At 38.5% G+C, this 22717-nt stretch overlaps 2 protein-coding genes across 2 annotated transcripts; one reads left to right on the forward strand and one right to left on the reverse strand.

Annotated features, from left to right (window-relative positions):
* The first annotated feature begins 185 nt into the window (after nt 1-185).
* LOC107758438 (monocarboxylate transporter 12-B-like) lies at nt 186-13551 on the forward strand. The gene is given in 8 exon segments (XM_016576166.1): nt 186-322; nt 1848-2097; nt 3547-3650; nt 6652-6795; nt 6885-7479; nt 12680-12939; nt 13318-13508; nt 13510-13551. Coding segments are annotated over 7 exon segments (1446 nt in total). The 5' UTR covers nt 186-322; nt 1848-1987.
* A 1621-nt stretch (nt 13552-15172) lies between these two features.
* LOC107758425 (interferon-induced protein with tetratricopeptide repeats 5-like) lies at nt 15173-20401 on the reverse strand. Its single transcript, XM_016576144.1, has 2 exons — nt 20306-20401; nt 15173-17122 (listed from the first exon to the last, which is right to left on the reverse strand). Exons 1-2 carry the CDS (start codon nt 20317-20319, stop codon nt 15697-15699), a joined length of 1440 nt encoding a protein of 479 aa, XP_016431630.1. The 5' UTR covers nt 20320-20401; the 3' UTR covers nt 15173-15696.
* Nucleotides 20402-22717: the final 2316 nt, after the last annotated feature.

Consider the following 22717-nt stretch of genomic DNA (forward strand, 5'->3'; position numbering starts at 1 on the left):
ACTGAAACTAGGGCAAGTCCCAAGTAGCCAGTTTTGCAAGTAAGAGAGGGAAATCCACACTTATGTCCTGCCATGCTTGCATCATTTTCTTTTCACGTGTAGGGGGAGTGGACAGGCTACACGTCTAAACAGGCTCGTCTCGATGTTCCGACAGCTGCAAACTTGTTCGCTGGTGGAAGCCGCAGGATGTTGATGAACATCCTGCACCAACTCAATTAAACGAATGTGCAGAAGAATTTCAAACGTCTGGACCAGCTCATGCGATTGCAGAGGAGTTGAATGGGGAAAGTTTGGACCGTGTTTGCGGTTGTTTGATAAAATGGTAAGTGCCTTTATTTACCACTTTGAGAAGTTTTTTAAACATCTGGTTTCAACAAGCGAATGACGTGCACTGGTGGATTTATATTCCGTTGTTAAAAACAAAGAAAAACAAAACGACATGAAACTTTCTCAGATTTCTTACTTTATTATTAGGCCTATTAGAATAAATTAATTTTGTTACGATTTGACGCATTCTTCAAAAAATAAATATCTAATAATAATAATAATATATTGGGTTTTACTATGCCAAATGTAGGCCTAATAATTAGCAAATATTTTTTATCTTTTATATTTGATATTTAAACCTTGAACTTTCTAAGGTTTAACCTATTTGATTATTAGGCAAATTCATGACAAGTGTCTTTAAGATTTGCAGGTGCAAAATATAGGCTAATTATATGTAAAACTATTATTAATGGGGGGCGGGGTGGACCGTGATTTCACATAGTACAACATGTTCCTGGATCAACATCCTTGTTGATCCTGGAACAACATTCCAATTAACCAATAAGAATTTCACACTGGTTTTAGGAATAAATTCTGTTTTAGGCTTATGATCAGGGTTAGGTGCTTCTACACCCTTGTTAATTAACCAATAAGAATTTCACACTGGTTTTAGGAATAAATTATGGGTAGGGTTAGGTTTAGGGGTAGGTATTGGGTTTAGTCTATATTTTTGGACAGTAATGTTGATCCAGGATCAATAAAAGGGGGGCTTTCTGTGCTGCTTTCTGTCTTGTAGACAACTTCTGAAGGAAACCACTTTAAATCTGAGATGCATTTACACACATAAAATTTGCTATATACTGACAAGGCATACTTTGAATATAAAAAGAGGAGAGTAAATAATCCCAGAAATCAACAGTTAGACAATTAGACAAGCCTATACCTTCAAAGAAATCTGGTGAGTTGATGTGTTTTTCATGTTGCATTGAAACAATGTGCAATTGGGACTGTTCCCACAGTTGACTGATATCTAGATTAGAAGAGTCATAAACTACAGTTCAGTTGCATAATAAGGGGAACAAAAACTGGTATCATCTTATCCTGACAGAGTACATTGTGTACATGGCCACATTTGATTGTTTTCACTGTAGCTCTTCATGGCTCTAAAGTATGCATCTCATTTTCCACACCATTGTCTCTTATTTTAATAGATTGACAACTAGTGTCAAGGTATATTTTTTAGGATGCCGAAAACTGGATGGTATTTGGGGGGGGGAGCAGCTTTTTAATTAGGACAAAGGGGTCAGAAGGGTCAGGGAGGCCGACTGCAAGGTCTCAAGTTAATATGGCAACCCGTCAAGCTGGGCTCTCTCTCATAAACACTTCCCATGAATGCAGTCATGCATCATTTCACTCTTTACTGTGAATCATTTGTAAGAGCAAAAAGGAGCCCCAAACCCTGGAAGATGTCACATTTTCTGAGAATATGCACATCACCCATTGTGCCTGTTAATCATTTTAGCTGAGATTGTTACTTATTCCTGTCTGTTTTGCTGACTGTGTCATCTTGCGCTCAGCAGAGTCACTGACCGGGCCTCACATCTGCAGAAGGAATTCCATGACTGGTGTGAGTGTGGCGGCAGAGAGGTGCAACGTGTGTTTGAGACTGGGTGTTTTGGAGTTTTGGAGGTAAATAAAGGTTGTGGGAAGGACAGACTCCATGACTCAGGAAAAGAAGAAAGGAGGCGTCCTTCCACCTGATGGAGGGTGGGGATGGATGATCGTGGCTGGCTGCTTTGTGGTAACTGTTTGCACCAGAGCTGTTACGAGGTAAGCTTTTTGGAGGGTGTATGCTGTTATTCATACCTGTGTAGAACTAGAACTAGTTTAAAGCAAACTTTATTGATAGGTGGGGTTTTTCAGCTATACCATAGAGTTTAACTTGATGTTCAGTACCTTAAGAATATTGTGTCTCCTTAAAATGTCAGGGTTTGTTTCTCAAATGGGGTTAACCTGTTAAATAGTACATACTTTTGTTTAGCACAGTACATGAGGCACAACTATATTTAGTTCTTTCCACGCTGAGAATTACCTAGAATGAGTCACTGGTTCACAAAGTGACAAGAGCTATCTGGTGTTTCTGCAGCAGCCTTTGAGGTCAGGTTACATTTGACAGACTTGTAAACAACTTTCAGGTCTTCAGACATGGATATAGATAACACAGTGTTGTTGATGTTGTTTTTTTCTTTTTTACATCTAATGACCAGCAACTCTTAGGTGTTTTAAATCCTTTGGTTATGTTAACACACTTGTGACATTTTTCTGTAATATGTTTAAAGAGTTAAAGTCCTTCCTTTTATACTGCTTTGAACAAGCTGTTCTGTTTAGCAGTATTTTGTCTTTCCCCTCAGGCAAGGAACGTCCTGAACTGACCACGCTGTATAATTATTTTATTGTTCAACTGAAATGTACATTGGCTGACATGAAAAGGTGTGAAATGCAAGAACCTGAAGAACGGGTCTGCAAATCCACTAATGATGTAGGTAGGATGAAATTGCAAGCAGGCTGGCGAGAACAAAAGAGTTTATGTGACCTCTCACCTCTTAAACAAGGACTCTTTTGACCATTTCTTAAGTCCTGTTGAGATAAGTGGTAATAATCAACCAGAGAGGTACCAGATGGTGAAACTCTTTTAGAGCTTAAAGGGCAGCCAGTGATCTTCGGATAAAAATATATGTCTTTTTAACCTCTTCTTTATCTTATGGATATTCTCTTCTTTCCCCTTCAAAGCTCTTATCATCCACATATGTGCGTGTTATTCAAGTTCTAGAGTAAGATTTTACCCTTTGAGACTGCAACTTTGCTGACTGGCTTTGCTGACTGGGTTTTTTCACTGTCTGTGGAACGGTTGACTGAAGCACATCTCCTTCTTTGATGGCTGATGGCCAGACACGGCTGTCTCAGTGGCGGAAGACGTGAGAGTTGCTGGCTGTCATACCCACACTGAGTGCTCTGACCCGAATGACCTGCATGGTGATCTAGTTTTGTTTGTTCAGGTGCAGAACAGGCACTGCAGAGACTTGTGCCTCATTACCCCATCTCAGCCTTTCATATCTAGACACCCACGATCTGCACGGCTGTTCGTTGTTACTGGCTGTGAATGGCACTGGACTATAAAACGTGTTGTTAGTTTGAAGTGGCACAATATGATCCTTCAAAGACCACAACTTGTGTTGTGTGGGTTTTGTCTGATCAGAGTTGTCTTTTTCTCTTTTTCAGATGCATCTCCATATTCTTCGTTGAGTTTCAGATGCACTTTGCAAGAGATTACTCTGGGACAGCATGGATTCATTCATTAGTGGACTGCACAACCATGCTGTGTGGTATGTAATAATCATATTGGACACTGAAGTCATTCGACATTAGTATATCACAGTCATCATTATTGGCCCAGTCTGAAGTAGGGATTCCATCAGCAGAATTCAGTTACAAATTCTCTTTTCTAGATTGGTCACACAGTTGGTTTAGACAGAGTTTTTGCCCATCTGAGACAATGCTGTTGCATAAGACACTAAGAAAGACCTGCAGCCTGTGGGAGGCTGAAAACTTTCTCTTGAAGTCAGCAACACACACCGTACATCTTGAGAGGACACGTCAGTGTCGCAAGCTTGACCCAAAAAAACAGGCCTGTTTGCTTTCCTTACACCCAGTACTGTCTGCTGTTGACAGTACAGCAATCTTAAGAATTACATTGCTGAGGAAAGGCCATCTTTAGGCAGCTGACTAGTAAACAAAAGACGTAAGAAATGCTGTTATTATTTAAAGTTTTCCGATATTGTGTTTGGCTGACATGTTTTCTTTTATCACATGGCTGATATGTATCTGGGGCTGTGTAGGAGTCTGTAGAGGCACATAGTTGTATTTCATGTAATACTGTATGATGTCAAGTAGTATGAGAGAGTGGCTCATTAGCGGAATAATCACAATATAGACGATTACCAAGTAAAGCATTTCCATCCCATGTGTTCAATATAACAAAATCCTCACTTCTGAGGAAACTGGTGCAAAATAATAATGGAAGTTGTTGCGACTGTGACTCTTTTATTAAATTAAAAAATGTTGAATATTTCATTTAATGAACATTGTGTAATATAATATTGCAAAATGTGTAATGTAATATTAAAAAATTAGTGGCCGTTTAAAACACAGACAAAACAATCTGACGATATTATGTTTGCTTAGTGGTTGGAAGAATGTCACTTGACATTTTTGATGTGCATATGAATTCATTTCAGAAATGTGTTTTTGTTGAAGCTTATTCCTTCTTACTGAATAAAAAATCCACCTAAAGCGAATGTGTATGCTTACATTTTTATGCACCTTTTGGAAATTTTATTCATATCTTCTTGTTTCCATCCAGCATTTTTATGCAATATCTACATATTTTCTCAGAAATAAATTTTTTATATACATTTTTGAACATAAGTCAAATGTGCTCAGCAAGCCTCCATTTATTGGATAAAAAATAAAGTAATATTGTAAAATACTATTACAATGTAAAATAACGTTTTCTATTTTTTAATACATTTTACAATTTTATTCCTGTGATGGCAAAGCTGAATTTTCACCAGCCCAAGCCCGGATTGAGAACACATAGGGCCCCAGGGCCCTCATATATTAAGGATTTGCCACTGATGATTCAAACGCGAGTTTTGGGCAGTGTAGAGTAGCACTTGTTGTTTGTCATTTCTCCGATCACAAATGCAGACAGGGTTTTATGTTTACGCGGCGCGATGCAATGCAATGAAATGCGTAAAAATACAGTATAAGACATTATAATCAGTAATTATGTCCCCACTGGATGCAACAAAATGCCTCGTTTGTAATGGGTTTTAAAGTTTTTGTATCTTCGCTCCGGCCGGGACACCGCATCAACAGTATGGTGAGGGGCGTAACATTTCCGTCTCACGCTTGAGGTATTCGGCCAATCACAACGCACTGAATAGCTGGCCAATCACAGCACACCTCGATTTTTCAGACCGATGAGCTTTGTAAAAATCAACGCGTTTCAAAAAGGCGGGGCATAGAGGAGAAACAATAATGTACAGTATGTGGAAAATAATGTGTTTTTTTAACCTTAAACCGCATAAACACATTTCATTACACCAAATACACAAAATAATGTTCTTTTTAGCAGCATCATATGACCCCTTTAAACAAATCTCAAACACAGAGATACAATGAGTATGTATACTAAATATTCCAGGCTACAACACATTAAAAGCATAAATGCATTTACACCAGATATGTATAAATATATAAGCAAACAGGTTTCCAGAAACAGCAACAACTTTTGAGCATATGACTCTTTACTTTAAATAGGCTAGTTTTATTATTAGAACATCTTCTTTCTGGCCCTAGAAGAGGAGAATATCAGGGCTTGACTTAGGCTAAAATTCACGATAGCCTCGTGGGTCAACATATAGCACCATTGTGCTTCGGGCGTCCTGAGTTCAAGTCCCAGCTCGTGGACCTTTCCCAATCCCATCTCTCTCCCACTTCGCTTCCTGTCAACTAACTGTCCTATCAAAATGAAGGCAACGCCAAAAAAATAAATCTGCCCATCTGGCAACACAATCCAACATAAATGTTTTGCTGGGGTTAGGGCAATTGGAATAAATAAATTGTTTATAAATAAATAAAAGATGGAAACAAATAATAATACATATTTTTGAATATACTGCAAAGTCATTTAACACTTAATTATTAATATTCCATTAATAATTAACAATTAATATTCCATTATATTGCAGGCTCTTAATTATTGAATTAAACATTTATTAGAACTATTAAAATCTCCTTGGTAGATGCCTTAATTGAACGCTACTGTAATTCTTGAATCCAGCCCTTATGTTAATCCGGCCCTTGCCATTATTTCAGTCTTTAGTTTGACATGATCCTTCAGAAATCATTCTAATATGCTGGTTAGGTGCTCATGAAACATTTCTTATAATCAATTTTGAAAACAGCTGATTACTATTTTTGGGGAAACCGTAATACATTTTTTCAGGATTGTTTGATGAATAGAAAGTTCACAAGAACAGAACATTTATTTAAAATAGAAATCTTTTGTAACTATGTAAAACTGTCATTTTTGATCAATTTAATTTAATCCTTGCTAAATACAAGTATCAATTTCTATTTAAAAAAAAAAAAGGCCCTAAATTATTTGTATAGTAGTGTACATGGATGGAAACCCAGCTTACAGTAAATATTATTTAAATATTTACTCTATATAATAAAAATATTTTTGTTTTTATGATTTTTTCTTAACATATTATTCAATATGATTTGCACAATGTTTATTCACATTACTTTTTGCAGCTCCACTCGGAAGCCTGATCGGGAATCGGTTGTCATGCCGTGTAGCTGTAATACTAGGAGGATTCCTGTCCTCCATAGGTTTAGTCCTCAGCTCCTTCGCCACCAGTCTGAAATATCTTTACCTTACCCTGGGAGTGTTAACTGGTAAGAGCCCTAAGAATAAAACACTGACCTATAGACCCATATTCTGTACTTTGTATGTAGTGGTTTTATTTTATATTCTTCTTTTTTAGGGCTTGGCTTTGCCCTTTGCTACACTCCTGCTATTGCCATGGTCGGTATCTATTTCTGTGAGAGGAAGGCTTTGGCCTATGGCATTGCCATGTCTGGGAGTGGCATCGGGACCTTCATCCTTGCCCCAGTAGTGCAGCTGCTAATCGAACACTACTCGTGGCGGGGGGCCCTCCTTATTTTAGGAGGCTTTGTGTCTAACCTGTGTGTATGTGGAGCTCTGTTACGGCCCATCATTCTAAAAGAAGAGGAGGCCTGTCCACTTCCAGTGGACTCCGAGTGCGAGTATGGTGTTAAGCCACCCACGGTGAACAGCGTTCCTACAGGGAAGGCTGTGGGAGATAAATTAGAATTAGATGCTAAACAACGTTGTTTTCAGTCCATGCAGGAATACCACTTTTTGCTCATGCCTGACTTCCTGGTGCTGGCAGGCTCCTTCCTGTTGCTGGCCAGTGGGTGCAGTCTGCCGTTTGTGTACCTAGTACCGTATGCGCTGGATGTAGGTGTCGGTCATCAGCATGCTGCCTTCCTGATGTCCATACTTGGGGTCATTGACATCATTGGCAACATCACATTTGGCTGGCTCACTGACAGGAGGTATGTTGTTTTGTCCAGTGTAAGTATTGCATTACAGTCAAAAACAGAAATAGGTCATTTATTGACTGAGCCACATGTTGTTTCTTTTCTTAAGATCTGATTAACAATTTTTCTTAGCACAGATTTAGTTTTTCAATAAAAAGCTGGGTCAATGACATGACAATCATTTTATCTAGATCTTAATACACATGCAATGACTTTTGCATGAATTTTCTGATTAACATTTTATTAATTTAGATTTTTTATTTATAACATTTTTTTGTCAAAAAATGGCATGGTGATAAAACTGTCCTGATATCATGAATTCATTAAAAGAACATTTGAAAATTGAAGAAAATAATATTAATGACAAATAAATAAAATAAATAATGATTAAAATGTGTATACTCCCATTGTCACAAGTGCAGAAGGAGAAGACTCAGATGTAACGTCAACAACAAAGTCTTTATTCACAGGTATTTTAGAGAAGCAGCGTGGTAAACAGGTGAGTATATAATTCAATGAATATAGATTGCTCTTAGCTTGAGCATAAATAGTTCTTTGTTGCAGGTACTGGCGGGTGTGAGGTGAAGGCTTAGTGAAAACTAGAAATGAAGACTAACTGAAGACCGGTAAGTATCTAAGGAAGTAGCCAGGTAAGTCCTCATACGTGGAGAGACGAGACCAGACAAGGAAAAAGTGGAGAGTAATTGCTCTTATACAGAGCTTGATGAGATCATCTATGACTAGTGTGGTGATGGCTGACTGAGTGCAGGTGTTGACCAGAAGGGATGCTGGGAAATGTAGTTCCCAGTGGACTGGACTGGTGACTGAAGATAGTGATTGGACTGGTGTCTCGGGATTGTGACAGTACTCCCCCTCCCAGAAGGTGCGACCTCGCACGAATACAGGTCCAACTGGGGAGTAGAGGGAGGATGAAACCAGGATAATTTGAGCCAGGGCGGAGCCAGATGAGCAGGAAGCCAACAAGGCAGAGCAGAAGTACTGTAACTGAAGATCCCCACGGTGGAGCAGATGCCCACCAGAGCAGTGTAGACTAAGGATCACCATGGTGGAGAAGATGACCACCAGAGCAACGTAGATGGAACTGAAGATCTCCAAGGTGGAGCAGATGACCACCAGAGTAGTGTAGATGAGCTTAAAGAACACCACGGTGGAGCAGACAACCACCACAGCAGCGTAGATGGTGCTGAAGACCTCCAAGGTTGAGCAGATGACTACCCGAGTAATGTAGATGGGCTTAAAGAACACCACAGCAGAGTAGATGACCACCAGGGCAGATGTGGAGGGACTGAAATATAAAGCACAGAGAGGTCAGCAATAGCCTCAGGGGCCATCTCCGAGCAGGATGTCTGGCTTGAGACCATCTGGAGAGCCGGCTGACTTGGGACCATCTGGAGGGCTGGTTGACTTGGGACCGTCTGGAGGGCCGGTTGAGAGACAGGCATCTGGAGGGCCGGCTGAGGGACCGGGGTCTGGAGGGCCGGCTGAGGGACAGGCATCTGGAGGGCTGGTCTTGACAGACAGGAGATAGGAGAACAGAAGATTCCATTGGCCGCTGTGGCTGGGACACAGAAGACAGGCGAACAGGAGATTTCATTTGCCACCATGGTCAGGACATTGAAGACAGGCAAAAGTCAGAAGAAGAGAAGATTCCATCGGCCGCCTTGGCCAGGATACAGGAAAACAGGAGATTCTGTCGGCAGCCACAGCCACTTGTGGGTAACCAAGTAACCCAAGGTTGCCTTCTTGGGTCGCCGACTGACAGACCGAAAAACTCAAGAACGACCTCAATGGTCATATCAGGACAAACAGGCAATTTGGGAACTAACACCTCCACTTTGCTACGAGTGGTAGGGGAGTGTGCGGCCCAAACACAGTATGTCTACTGCCGTAATAGGGAGAATAATCAGTGACAGAAGGGACTCTGAATCCTCCAGGCTGGGAACAATCTGATTGGGTACTGACCTATGGGCTATGACCTCAGGAGACTCAGGTCTAGCACTCATGATTGCTGGAGATTCTGACTTGGTTGCCCTGTTAATTGAGGTTTCTGGTGGTTGAAAGTTTACTAGGCTGAGCTCTGGTATGAGAGCAGGCACTGGGCTGTGCTCGGGGACAAGAGCGGGCACAGGGCTGAGCTCAGGGACCAGAGCAGGCATAGAACTAGGGATAAGGACTGGGGCCATCACTGTACTCTGGTCAGGGGCTCTGGAGTGGGTTTATGGTCTGGAAGGAATTCTCGTTTGGACTCAAGGACTGGACTTCAATGGTGAGTTATTACAAAGGCACGAGCGGGCTCCGATGCCAATTCAGGGGTTAGAGTGGGCTCCCATGTAGATTTAGATTTAGAGTAATGGTCTTGACACTGACTTCTGGGGCCAGAATGGGCTCGATTCAGATCACTGAGACTGGAGCAGACTCGTTACTGAACTCCAGAAATGGCGCCATCTCTGTACTGTGCTCACTGGTTGGAGCCGACGCTGGAGCGGACTCAGGGGCTGGAGCAGACATTAGAGCAGACTCTGGAGTGGACTCTGGAGAGCATTCTGTAGCGGACTCTTTACTGACTTCTCTGTAATGTGCTCCTTGGCTGGAGGTGACACTGGAGTGAACTCAGGGGCTGGAGCCAACACTGGAACGGACTCAGGGTCAGTGGTTGGAGCCGCTGAGAACCATCTCTTCTTGCTCAGCCTCCTTCTATGGGCTGAGGTTGACTAGCATCTTTGCCTGAGCTTGGGGGATTGTACAGGCTCCGAAACAGATATGTGGCCTGGAGCAGACATATGAAAGGCCATGAAATAGGCAAGGGTATACTTTTTTAGAAGTGGACAGACCTAGCATGACTGAACTGGTTTTCCTGGTCCTTTGAACAGATATGATAGGAAGATCCCTCAGTTTAGAATTCAGATTGACAGGGGCTGCTTTCTCTGAGCTGTCCTGCTCCACCACACTGACCATATATGGGGAGCCACATAGCCACAGCACAATATCTAAATACCATTCAAGTGTGACGCCAAATTCTCCCACTGGTATCCATGTAGAGAGTCTTATCTAGTCCACTCCAAAACAAAACCATCAGGACTCTGTCATCCCATGATGTTAAATGACAATACTGCAGGAATTCCTCCACATATCCTTCTTATACTGCTGCCATTTTGGTAAATGGAACACAGAATATTCTCTGTGGTGACTGCCGCTGAAATCATGGTTGCGGGTCTGGTCTTCTGTCACAAGTACAGAAGGAGAGGACATAATGTCAACAACAAAGTCTTTTTTCACAGGTATTGAAGCAGCAAACATGTGAGTATATAATTCAACGAAGATGGATTGTTCTTAGCTTGAGCATGAACAGTTTTTTTTTTTTTGCAGGTGTTGGCGGGTGTGTGGTGAAGGCTTAGTGAAGAGTGGAACTGAAGACTGACTGAAGTACTACCGGTAAGTAGTGATGTGATGTTCGGCACCGAGGCTTCGAAGCTTGTATCAAAAAAATGAAACATCTAACAGAGAAGCACTGTACCGGAGCTTGATACGTTTTGCCATAACCATGTGACATGTGACGTCTGAAGCTAAGTTTTTGCACACAACCACGTGACTGCTTCATATTCTGATTCAAATAACACGAACCCACTGTGCAGGTTTAAGTGTCATTCACTTCTTTGATAAGAATAAATTATAATACGAATAAATATTTACGTGTAGTTTTGTGCATGTTCAGTCTGTGTTAACCCCTACTTCACAAACACTTCAACTGACCATTCCACAATAATCTTCATTCATTTTGATCATGTATTACCCATACATGAGTGATGCTTATTTTTTTTTATAAATTTATGCACAGACTAATTTATATATACGTTGTATAAGTACAATGACATTTTAATCTTTTATTGCCTTATACTGTTTTCGTAGCACAAATTGATTTATTTTATGAAACAGTCCAAAAATGCCTGGGTGGTCTGAGGCACCTTTTTTCACGTTTGACCACAAGATGTCATTAGTGTGCAACGTGTTGAAAAGCTTCGAGTAACAAACCATTTTACGATACAGTTGAGGGGAAAGCCTAGGTGCTTCGCAAAGCTTCATTTAACCATCACTACCGGTAAGTATCCAAGGAAGTAGCCAGTCCTCATACGTGGAGAGACGAGACCAGACAAGGAAGACGTGGTGAGTGACTGCTCTTATACAGGGCGTGATGACATCATCTGTGGCAGGTGTGGTGATGGCTGACTGAGTGCAGGTGTTGACCAGAAGGGATGCTGGGAAATGTCGTTCCCAGGAGTGATGCTTATTTTTTTAAATAAATTTATGCACAGACTAATTTATATATACGTTGTATAAGTACAATGACATTTTTATCTTTTATTGCCTTATACTGTTTTCGTAGCACAAATTGATTTATTTTATGAAACAGTCCAAAAATGCCTGGGTGGTCTGAGGCACCTTTTTTCACGTTTGACCACAAGATGTCATTAGTGTGCAACGTGTTGAAAAGCTTCGAGTAACAAACCATTTTACGATACAGTTGAGGGGAAAGCCTAGGTGCTTCGCAAAGCTTCATTTAACCATCACTACCGGTAAGTATCCAAGGAAGTAGCCAGTCCTCATACGTGGAGAGACGAGACCAGACAAGGAAGACGTGGTGAGTGACTGCTCTTATACAGGGCGTGATGACATCATCTGTGGCAGGTGTGGTGATGGCTGACTGAGTGCAGGTGTTGACCAGAAGGGATGCTGGGAAATGTCGTTCCCAGTAGACTGGGCTGGTGACTGAGGATAGTGAATGGACTGGTGACTGAGGACTGTAATAGAGGATAGTGAATAGACTGGTGACTGGGGATTGTGACACCCATGTATTCAAAGTGTACGGAAAATATGGTGATATTTTTGACACATTTAGAGTCATTAAATTGAAGACATTTAAAAAAAGTTTTCTAAAACGTATGAAATGGACATGAAGACAAAGAATATATTTTTAATACCTTTGAACATGTTTTCAGATTTATCATTGACCCAGCTGTCAGTTTAGAGTTGAGATTTACAAGAGTACATGTCATGGTTTCTTGTCTGATAAATGATTCATAGAGGTCAAAAAGCTAGAGAAAAAAAAAACAATTGCTCAGGCTGTAGGAAAACAAACAAAAATTGTTGATTGTTTGCTTCTGATCATGCTGACTAACACTTTCTGTATCTCTCCCAGATGTCTGAAGAAGTACAGGAATATATGCTACATGTTTGCTGTGGGAATGGAGGGACTATGCTGTCTTTTTATCCCCCTCTTACACACATTTGTCTTGCTGGTACCATTCTCTGTGCTCTATGGGTACTTTGATGGCGCCTATGTTGCCCTCATTCCTGTGGTAACGTCAGATATTGTAGGGACAACATACCTCTCTTCAGCTCTTGGGGTTGTGTACTTCCTCCACGCTGTTCCCTATCTGGTCAGCCCACCCATTGGAGGTAAGAGCCTCAAATTATCTATATACACATTAATTTGTCACTGTGATGAGTGAAGAGTTGTTATTATATTCTGTGGTAATCAACACCATGCCTTTGATGCAGTACATAAAAAATAGGTTAAATATTACCTGGAGTGTTCTTTAAAGACAATAAGAAGAAAAAAAACCTTAACCACAATTGTCACTTTGTAATGATGTGCCCTGTTAAAATAGCCTGATAAGTGGTTAACTATTAATGTACAGAGACACATTAACCATCCTGCTCTCATTTCACCACATTAAAAGAGTTATTTTCTTGGAAGGATAAAGGTTATTTAAAAAAAAAAAAGCTATGTCTATATAAGCTATATAATCATGTAACTTTTTTTTTAATACATAGGTTGGTTGGTAGACACCACAGGGACTTATACGGCAACATTCTTTCTGAGTGGGTTCGCCCTGATCTCCAGTTCTCTTCTGCTGTTCTCAGTCGCTGTCATTCGTCGTTGTCAGAGAAACCAAAAGAACAGCCTGAGCAAAGACCCAAAATTGGTGTCATGTGAAGACAAACAAGTAGACTATTATACTTCTAAAAAAAAAAGACTTGATGATAATTATACCAGCCACTTCATAGCGTTGGGATAGCAATTTGAATTTTTTTTTCATTTGTTTAATCAAATTTTGTTTAAAAATGTTTAATTGATAGAGGAGTTGTATATGTATAAAAATTCTCGTGCCTTTTATTGACTTCCTGTTCGACAAAAAATTTCTCATCTACACTAGCAATCTTTAAAAACACACACATCAAGACTTACATTGTATATATTTTCTCTATCGATCTCTCAAATTTCATAGTAATGTGTAAGCAGTCAGTGAGTTTTCCTTTAATTACAAATGCAGGATATAAAAACTAAAGCTCCAGTTGTAGTATGTTATTTAAGTCAGTAGAGGGCAGTGCTGATCTCTAGATATCTGGCCAGTCGCTCTGAGCTGTAAGATTCAGATATAAAGGGTACATGTCATGGTCTGACATTTTTGACAAGTTATGTATTTTGTTATGATCATGAGTTTGCTACAACTAAGCAGTTCTTCAAGGATTCTACGGATGACAAATAGTTTCTAGAGTTGGTTTCTCTTCTCTTTCTCTTCTTCAAAATGCTGAAGAAATAGGCTAATGTAAGTTTGTATGCATGCTACTAATCAAATCAACCAGCAGATGCTCATAATTACCATCATAAGAATTTGTCAACTTGTCAAAAGATAAGAAAACAGGAAAACAACAACAACAACAACAACAGAGGAAAAAATAAGTAAATTCTAAAAAGAACAAATTACAACTGCAATATCATCTATATGAACCACTGTTAAAATCCATAGTGCTGCTTTTAGCCACTGTAATCAACAACTTTTAAATAATACCCCAGTAGTAGGATAAATATCTATGAACAACATTTATTTAATATCAGTAACAATGTCAGATTCGATGGACACATACATTTCTCTGTATCTTCAGCTCCTTAAATCTCATGCTTCATGAAAATGTTTTGAATATAAAGGTTAAAATATCCAGTCTATTATACAATAAAGATACAACAATAACAAACTACTAAATATAGCTAAACATATAATGATATAGGCTACTTACAAATAATCTCACATACAAATAATTTCACATCTGCTTCTGCAAGTTTAAGCAACATTAGTTGGTATAATCAATACCATAGGTTATCATGTAAATTTGCACAACCCAAGATTTTCTTTCACATGAGTTCTAGAGTTTCCTGCAATCAGATAGTTTATTTGCTAAAGTATTACAAGTTTAATGCTATAAAAAGTAAAGCTCACATGCTAACACAAATTATATTTGCACTTAAACATCCAGTATTCCTACAGTGTGTTCCCTATACAATGACAGATGATGAAACTACTCATTCCTCATCAACACCATATGCATCAAAATGACATTCAAATGAAACGGCATAATGACCTTAAAAAGTGAATTGTTAAGTGGGAAGGAAACTGAAATCCTAATACAGAGAAGAGATGAGTAAAATATAATCAGAAGATGTAACACCTGACATTCAGTTTCCTAAAAAGGAAGTACAACTGCAAAATCAATATATCAAGACTAACAGGGCTGCATTAGTTTTAGTTTTTATAGAAGAATTCTACCGGGTCACCTTAATTTTATTTCAGTTCAAAGGAGAAGCTCCTTTTTTATTATATATATATATATATATATATATATATATATATGGCACTGACTACATTTTATTTATTCTACTATTCTGAAAGACTGTATTACAGCAGGGTTTTTTTAGTTTTTGTTTTTGTTTTTTTTAACAGCAAAATACAATATAATTAAGACAACTGAGTAAATCAAACAGATCTGTAAGGTAAAAATTACATTTCAGAGGAGACAAAAAGCATTCTGAATCCATGACAAAATGTAGGCCCAATTGTACGACTATAATAAAAACAGTTTTTGTCTTAAACCGATTTTGAGAATGCCACACTAAAAGAGAGAGCAAACTAGCAAGAAAAGGAGAGATGTCAGACTGTATGGAAAAGCCTTATGTGGACATAGTTTGGGCATGTTTCATGCAAATTACTAGCTGCAGGGACTCACTCCGTCATTTGGCATCAACCGGATTCATCAACTTTAGAACAAGGGTAACAAATTTATGTGCATGTTTTCTGCGCACATAAATACACAAATAAGGCCCATTGTTTTTTGTTTTTTAACAACTACCGGTAATTATGCATCTTTGTAGAAAGTTTATATTTTGCAATTAATCTCACAAAGATTGCTGAGGGATTCATCATCCTCTTCATTGTCTGAAGTGGCTTCATAGCTCTTGGTGTCCCCGAACATTTCCTCTTTCATGTGATAAATGAATCCCAGTATTTCATTGGCCTTCCAATCATCTGGGTCATCCTTGATGTATCTCTGGGCAATGTTTTTCAGTTTCTTTGCACTTCTATACCCCTCACTAGTATGTGGACCGATTTTCAAACACTCCTTGTAGTGTTCGACTGCTAACTCCTCGCATCTGTTGCTGTACTGTTGGAACTCAGCATAGTGATAATGTACTACATGCACATTATCACTCTTCTCTCTAGCTGCTTTAAATGTCCTGTCAAACAGTTCCTCTGCCTTGGGCAGATTACGCTTCTCTCCATACTGAAGTGCGAGCTCACTCATGGCAAAGACAAAGGAAGCTTTTAGAGAAGTTGCCTTTTCTAAATAGTAAATGCACTGATTTCGTGCTTTATTTACCTCATATTTATTTCCTTCCCATTTTTCTTTCTGTAAATTAATTTTCTTGGTCTTGTAGCACATTGCCAACTGATGATGTATGAAGCCTGAGTTTGGTGATGTTTCAAGTGCTGTGCTCAGCAGTTCAATTGACCTGTCTACAGATCCTTGATTCCTGAAGTATTTCCCAACATATCTTATGACATGTGGATGTTCTGGAGAGCCTTTCAGAGCTCTCTCTATCAGTTTCTCAGACTCATTCTTCAACACTTTGGAACATAAGAGAAGTTTAAGTCCTAGAAGAACTGTAGAGGCATCATCATCTGGGTCGATGTCAATGGTCTGTCTCAGCTGCTTGATTGCAGGTGAATCCACAAAGCAATATGTGCCAGTTTCAGTGCGATACAGAGCTTTTGCATAACCAGCGTTCCACTCGCTATTTTCTGGGTCCAGTTCCACAGCCTTCTGAAAAACTTCTGCGGCTTTGTCATAATATTTGCGAGAGAATTTAAGATAGGCCCATCCCTTCTCACCAAGCACCTCAGGAACAGATGAAGGCTCGATTGAAAATGTTTCATTTATCTTCTGAAGCTTCATCAGGTAACTTTCACACTCTGTGTAGTTCTTCATATGGTAGTTTATCCAGGCAAAATTTCCATAGGTGACGATGAGAGTCTTGTCACTGTTGACCCCGAGGTTTTCTTTAATGAGTGTCTCAGATTTCAACAGGTGAGTAAGAGCCTCTTCTTTGCGCCCAAGAAGGAATTTCACATATCCTAAAGAGCAGTGAGTTCGTGCAACTCCTAGCTCCATCCCTAGACCCAACTTGACCTGTTCCTCAAGCCTATTGAGGATATTTGTTAGGAGTAGATCATCTTTTTTAATGTCCCAAGTGAAGTGACACTCCAGCTGATCCAGTTTCGACTGTAAACTGTCCTGGATTGAACTAACAAGAAAACAAATTAATTATTGTATTATTATATTATTATAATAATTATATATTCCAATAATTATATATATTATATTATATACCCATGTGAACACCCACCCCCTTAACTATTTAGTTTTAAATAATATCTGACAAAAAATACTGTATATTAAATATTGTTTATTAAATAATAATACCACCACAGAGAAAACCATCTGTCTGAATGTTTATATATAGCGGTGGCTATAGTGATAACTTTCCACAGTAATTAATTACACACACACACACACACACACACACACACACATATATTTATACATTATATAACTCAAAGTGCTTTAGAGTGACAGGAGAATCTCCTGAACTCCACAAGCACATGGACTGATAAATTTGGCCAGGATGCCAGGACTACACTCCTAGTTTTTTAGGGAAACGCCCTGTTCTTTTTTAGTCAGGACTTACATTTAAATGATCATTTAAACTACAGAGACTTTTATGGTAGGTTATATGTCCTACCACAATATTAGTAAATGTGGATGCAGAGAGCACGCCCCCTGCTGACCGCACTAACACCTTATCCAGCAAGCGACCTCATAAATCTTCCATGCAGGGATTGATCAGTCCCAGTGCTGAATGCCAAAATAATTATTGAATACATTTACAAAGAAATTTAAAAAACACACACAAAATATATCTAAATAAATAAATCTTTCTACTTTTATTTCTTTATGCATAAATGTATTTTTTTTAAACGTATTTTATATCTATTTATTTATATATTTATTCATTTCTACATTTGTTTATGTTCACATTTTTTATTTTTTATTTCTACATTTCTTTGTCTATATAGCAATGAAGGGGGTCTGATTTACTTCAGACATAGCAATAGAGCTCAGAGTTCTGGCTTAAGCAAGGAAAAAGCTTTGAGGCATTTGAGTAGTTCAAGTCCATGGATGAATGGCTTAGAAGTGGGCGATATGACCAAAATCGTATACCTTGGTTTAAGTAATTAAATATCAAAATAATTGTATGTAACAGTATAGGATGAACATACATACTCTTTTCCAGATAAAATGTCCGGTCGGGATTTTTGGTATTTAGCTGAATACGAACAGAAACTGCAACTTCAGTAAATCAGATCTGATAACACATTTGACACAGAAGTGTGTGCACATTAAATCATCCAATATTAATCACATTTCATGTAAATAAACTGGATGTGGCTGATAAGAGCTTGCATTTATTGCTGATGAAACTTACACAACAGCTCAGTCTATATGCATATTGATCAGTGTGTTTGAAACAACTGCAAATTAAATAGCACATTAATGTTTCCTAATTTTGCAAAGCTTTTCAAAGCTTCTTCCTTGCCCACAACTCTGAGCTCGATTGCTACGCCTGAAGTAAAACACGCCCCCTTCATTACCATATGGACAAAGAAATGAGGAAATAAACAAATGTGGAAATAAACAAATGTTGATATAAATACATTTAGAAATAAACAAAAGTGGAAATGAATAAATGTATAAATAAATAAATTAAAAATAAATGTGAAAATACAACCATACATAAATAAGGAAATAAAAGTAAAACATACTCATTTATTTTTGTTCTTTTACATTTCTTTGTATATTTATTTATTTATTTTGACACTTTGGAATTCTATAGGCTTCAGTAGAAATCAGGAGAGAGCTGCAGCATCATAGCTGCTGGTATAATGAGCAGTGCTGCTCAGCCATGAAATTTTCATTTTTACTTTTTAAAATGAAGAATAAAAAGCTTGTGTGGTTATCAAATGGAGCAAGAGAGCCTTCTGATTCAGACGATACAACTCTTTCATTTAACATTCATTACCATAATCATAAACTTGACATGAAATTAATTACCGCATAATTGTTTTTTTGTCTTGTAAACCCTATTGTTACACGGAGACAGCTTTTCTGTCGCCTCAGGAGGGCGATGGTAAAAAGCATCAAGCGACCAGGTAACAGGCCCTTTGATATACAAATTGAATTTCTCATATTTTTCGTCTCACTCAAGTCTCCCTTAATATAAAGCTATTAATAAACTACTACACATTTAATAATAATAAAAAAATGTTAAGAGTTATCAAATTTATTCTAAACCACAATCATAACAATTATTGTCTCAATGAAAACATTAATATTAAATCATCCGTGCAAAATGAACTGTTTATTAGCTCTTTAGACCCTTTAAGTGCCGACGTCACAGTTACGTCACAGCATTAGCTCTGGCTGGAGGCAAAACAAAGGGATGACTGGAGGCCGCCGATACAAACCAGCACAGAGTCGGCTACATAAAGAGCTTAAAATGTCATTTTGTGGTGTTGTTGAGTGTCAGATGGAGTACAGGGTCAAATTTGAAATTTTATCGCATACCTGCTGCCATTGACTGACAAAACAAAAAAAAAACACGACAGATGTGGCAATAAAACCAGCGGACTGGACAGAAATGATCATCAAAAATGCTCGCGTTTGCAGCGCACACTTCATATCAGTTAAGGTTAAATAAACTATTGTCTTTTGTTGGTATGGATTATGGTTTGGTTACAAGTCTAAAGATTTCTCATGCATGCCCACTTAATCAGAAATTGGGGAACAAGTTAACTCACGACCAGAGACTAAACATAAAGGAAACCGTTTGTGTCGTCTCGCTTTCTATAATTGTTATAAGTGCAATTGTAGAGAAAGGGAACAAGTAGTTGCATTTGCTTACAATTGCCACTGTTAGTATTATAGACATCTAAAGATTTATATGCCCCCAGTTTGTACTATATACACGTTCGGTTTCTCTATCCGGTATGTGTGTCAGGCCACTCCTGTCAGAACAGGGGAATCTTTCTGCCTCCATCTAAGCTACGCACCTTAAATTTAAAAAAAAACCGTCACAATGTGTCACAATCTTTACTAACTGAAAAGGGGTCTATACAAGAGGAAATCATTCTTATTTCTTACCACAGTACTGCTACTATGCTAACTGAGAATGAAGTAGCCAATAATCTGAACAGTTGGAACGACAAACCTAACTTGAAACTCGACAGCTAACCTCTAACGCTACTCCTCAGTTCTTCCCGGTCCGATTTCAGAACTTTCCAGCCTTTGTTATCATTCCCGTTTGTCATTTAGTTACAAATAATCAAGACAGACAAATCTTTAGTTCAGATTTAGAAACTGTGCTCACCTCATCTCTGACATCCTTTTATTTGTATCTTGAGGAAAAGTAGCCTACACGAGCGGGACAGCGATGTTTCTCTAGCTCAGTATGCAGTGTACTACTTTCAGTTCCTGAAAGATGCGTCATTCCCAAATTGCCCATAGACTGTATAAAAACAGGTCATGCCCCTGTCATGCCCGTTCAGTTTACTGCCAGTTTCTGTTCCCGAGATGTACAAAAGGCATATAACATCTGGAAAACAGTATGCTTTGTAGGAGCTACTCCTTACATCCTAAAATAAACTTTTACACAATAAAATGAAGCTTGTGCAACTTAGGTTTGTTTCTATTCTCCACTTGAGTTGTTGAATTGCTGATAAATCCTGCATTCCACTCACCCATAAAAGTTTCATGACAACATTACAACAACCCAGGCCTTCTCACCAAGCACTTTAGTGATGAAGGACATGTGGCAACAAAAAATTCACATGTACTTGTCCTGCCTTTGGGCCACAGTTGTGCTCAAGTCTAATCAAATGAGCTATTTTTTTCTAATTTTCTCATATCCCATGTGATCCAGCTGAGTCAGTTTATTATTAATATGTTTGTCTTCAGCTGCATTAAATAAGAAGTTTAAAGGGATAGTTCACCCAAAAATGAAAATTCTGTCATCATTTACTCACCCTTAAATTGTTCCAAACCTGTACAATTTTTTTCTTCTGCTGAACACAAAATACATTTTGAAAAATGTTTTGATCCACATAGACTTCCACGGTATTTCCCCCAATACTATGGAAGTCAATAGTGAACATCAACTGTGTGCTTACCAACATTCCTCAAAATATCTTCTTTTTTTTGTTCCACAGAAGAAGAAAAAAACTCCTACAGGTGAATAAACGATGACAGAATTTTCATTTTTGACTGGACTATGCCTTTAAGTAACCCAGAATCTGCTATCAAATCATGGTCATATTATAGTCACAATTACTTTTTTAACTGGACAGTTTATTTTATATTTTGTGTACTTGAAGAACTGTAAAACGTGCAATCATGATGCTAAAACACATAAGTATTGTTAGAAAGAACAATGGTAAATGCAATTGACTTATGGCATTGCCTTTCATTAAGGACCTGCAGAAATTGTGCCACAAAGAAAATGAACATGAGTTTAAAGGGGTCATATGACGTTGCTAAAAAGAACATTATTTTGTGTATTTGGTGTAATACAATGTGTTTATGCGGTTTAAGGTCCAAAAACACATTATTTTCCACATAATGTACATTATTGTTTCTCCTCTATGCCCCGCATTTCTGAAGCGCGTCGATTTTTACAAAGCTCATCGGTCTGAAAAGCGAGGTGTGCTCTGATTGGCCTGCTATCCAGTGCGTTGTGATTGGCCGAATACCTCAAGCGTGTGACGGAAATGTTACGCCCCTTATCATATTGTGAGGCCGTGTACCGGCGCGACGAGACAAAACCAGTAAAACCCATTTGTTGCATCCAGTGGGGACATAATTACTGATTATAATGAATTATACTGTCTTTTTACGCGTTGCGTATTGTGCCGCGTAACATAAAACCATGTCTGCATTTGTGATCGGAGAAACGACAAACAACAAGCGCTACTCTACACTGCTCAGAAAGGAAAAATTGAAATCGCATCATATGACCCCTTTAAATTCTAGAGAAAAACTTTTAAATACAATGCTGCCACTGTGCAAAAATGAAATGTGATCCACACATCAAAATGTAATCTAATACACACAGTGTATATGTAATCAAATACAAACAAATGTAATCAAATACACAGTTTTACACTCTACAGCTCACAAATTAAATATTAAGGACATAAGTGAATGTCCTTGGGCCAGCTTTGGATTGTATTGCTGTCTAATGATTGAGGTGGCTGGATGATAGGTTTAAAGGTAAATGTTTTATTTACCAGTGCCTTATATTTCTTAGCCTATGACATTTTTTTTTTCGTGGAGGGAACATATAAAATAAAATTACGTTTAATTTCACCTGTTTGCTATATGGAAGAAAATCCATGCCACACTGAAATGCAACCATTACATTACACTATCTTAGGGATCGGAAAGGAAACTATTTACCTTTCTTATGGCCAACATTACCTGTGTAATAGGTTTTGATCTGTACAAACAACTGCTTGAGAAAAAAACCAGACTAACAAACAAGCATTATTTTTATATTATAATTTTATTTAAACTGTTAAACTCTTACGCCGTGTCCTAACTACACGCGACGCGACGCCGCGACACGCGATAAAAGGTATCTTTTCCATGTTAATCAGAGGTTTTGCGGCTGGAACAACAACATTCAAATGACAGTAGATAATCTCAGGTGATTATGTGCTTTATTCAAAGTTAAACGTGTCTAACATGAGTTTAAATATCATATTGCGTGACCTTATAGCCATAC

This window comes from Sinocyclocheilus rhinocerous, unplaced genomic scaffold, assembly GCF_001515625.1.
Source record: "Sinocyclocheilus rhinocerous isolate Xijiao unplaced genomic scaffold, SAMN03320098_v1.1 scaffold1676, whole genome shotgun sequence".
Lineage (NCBI taxonomy): Eukaryota > Metazoa > Chordata > Actinopteri > Cypriniformes > Cyprinidae > Sinocyclocheilus > Sinocyclocheilus rhinocerous.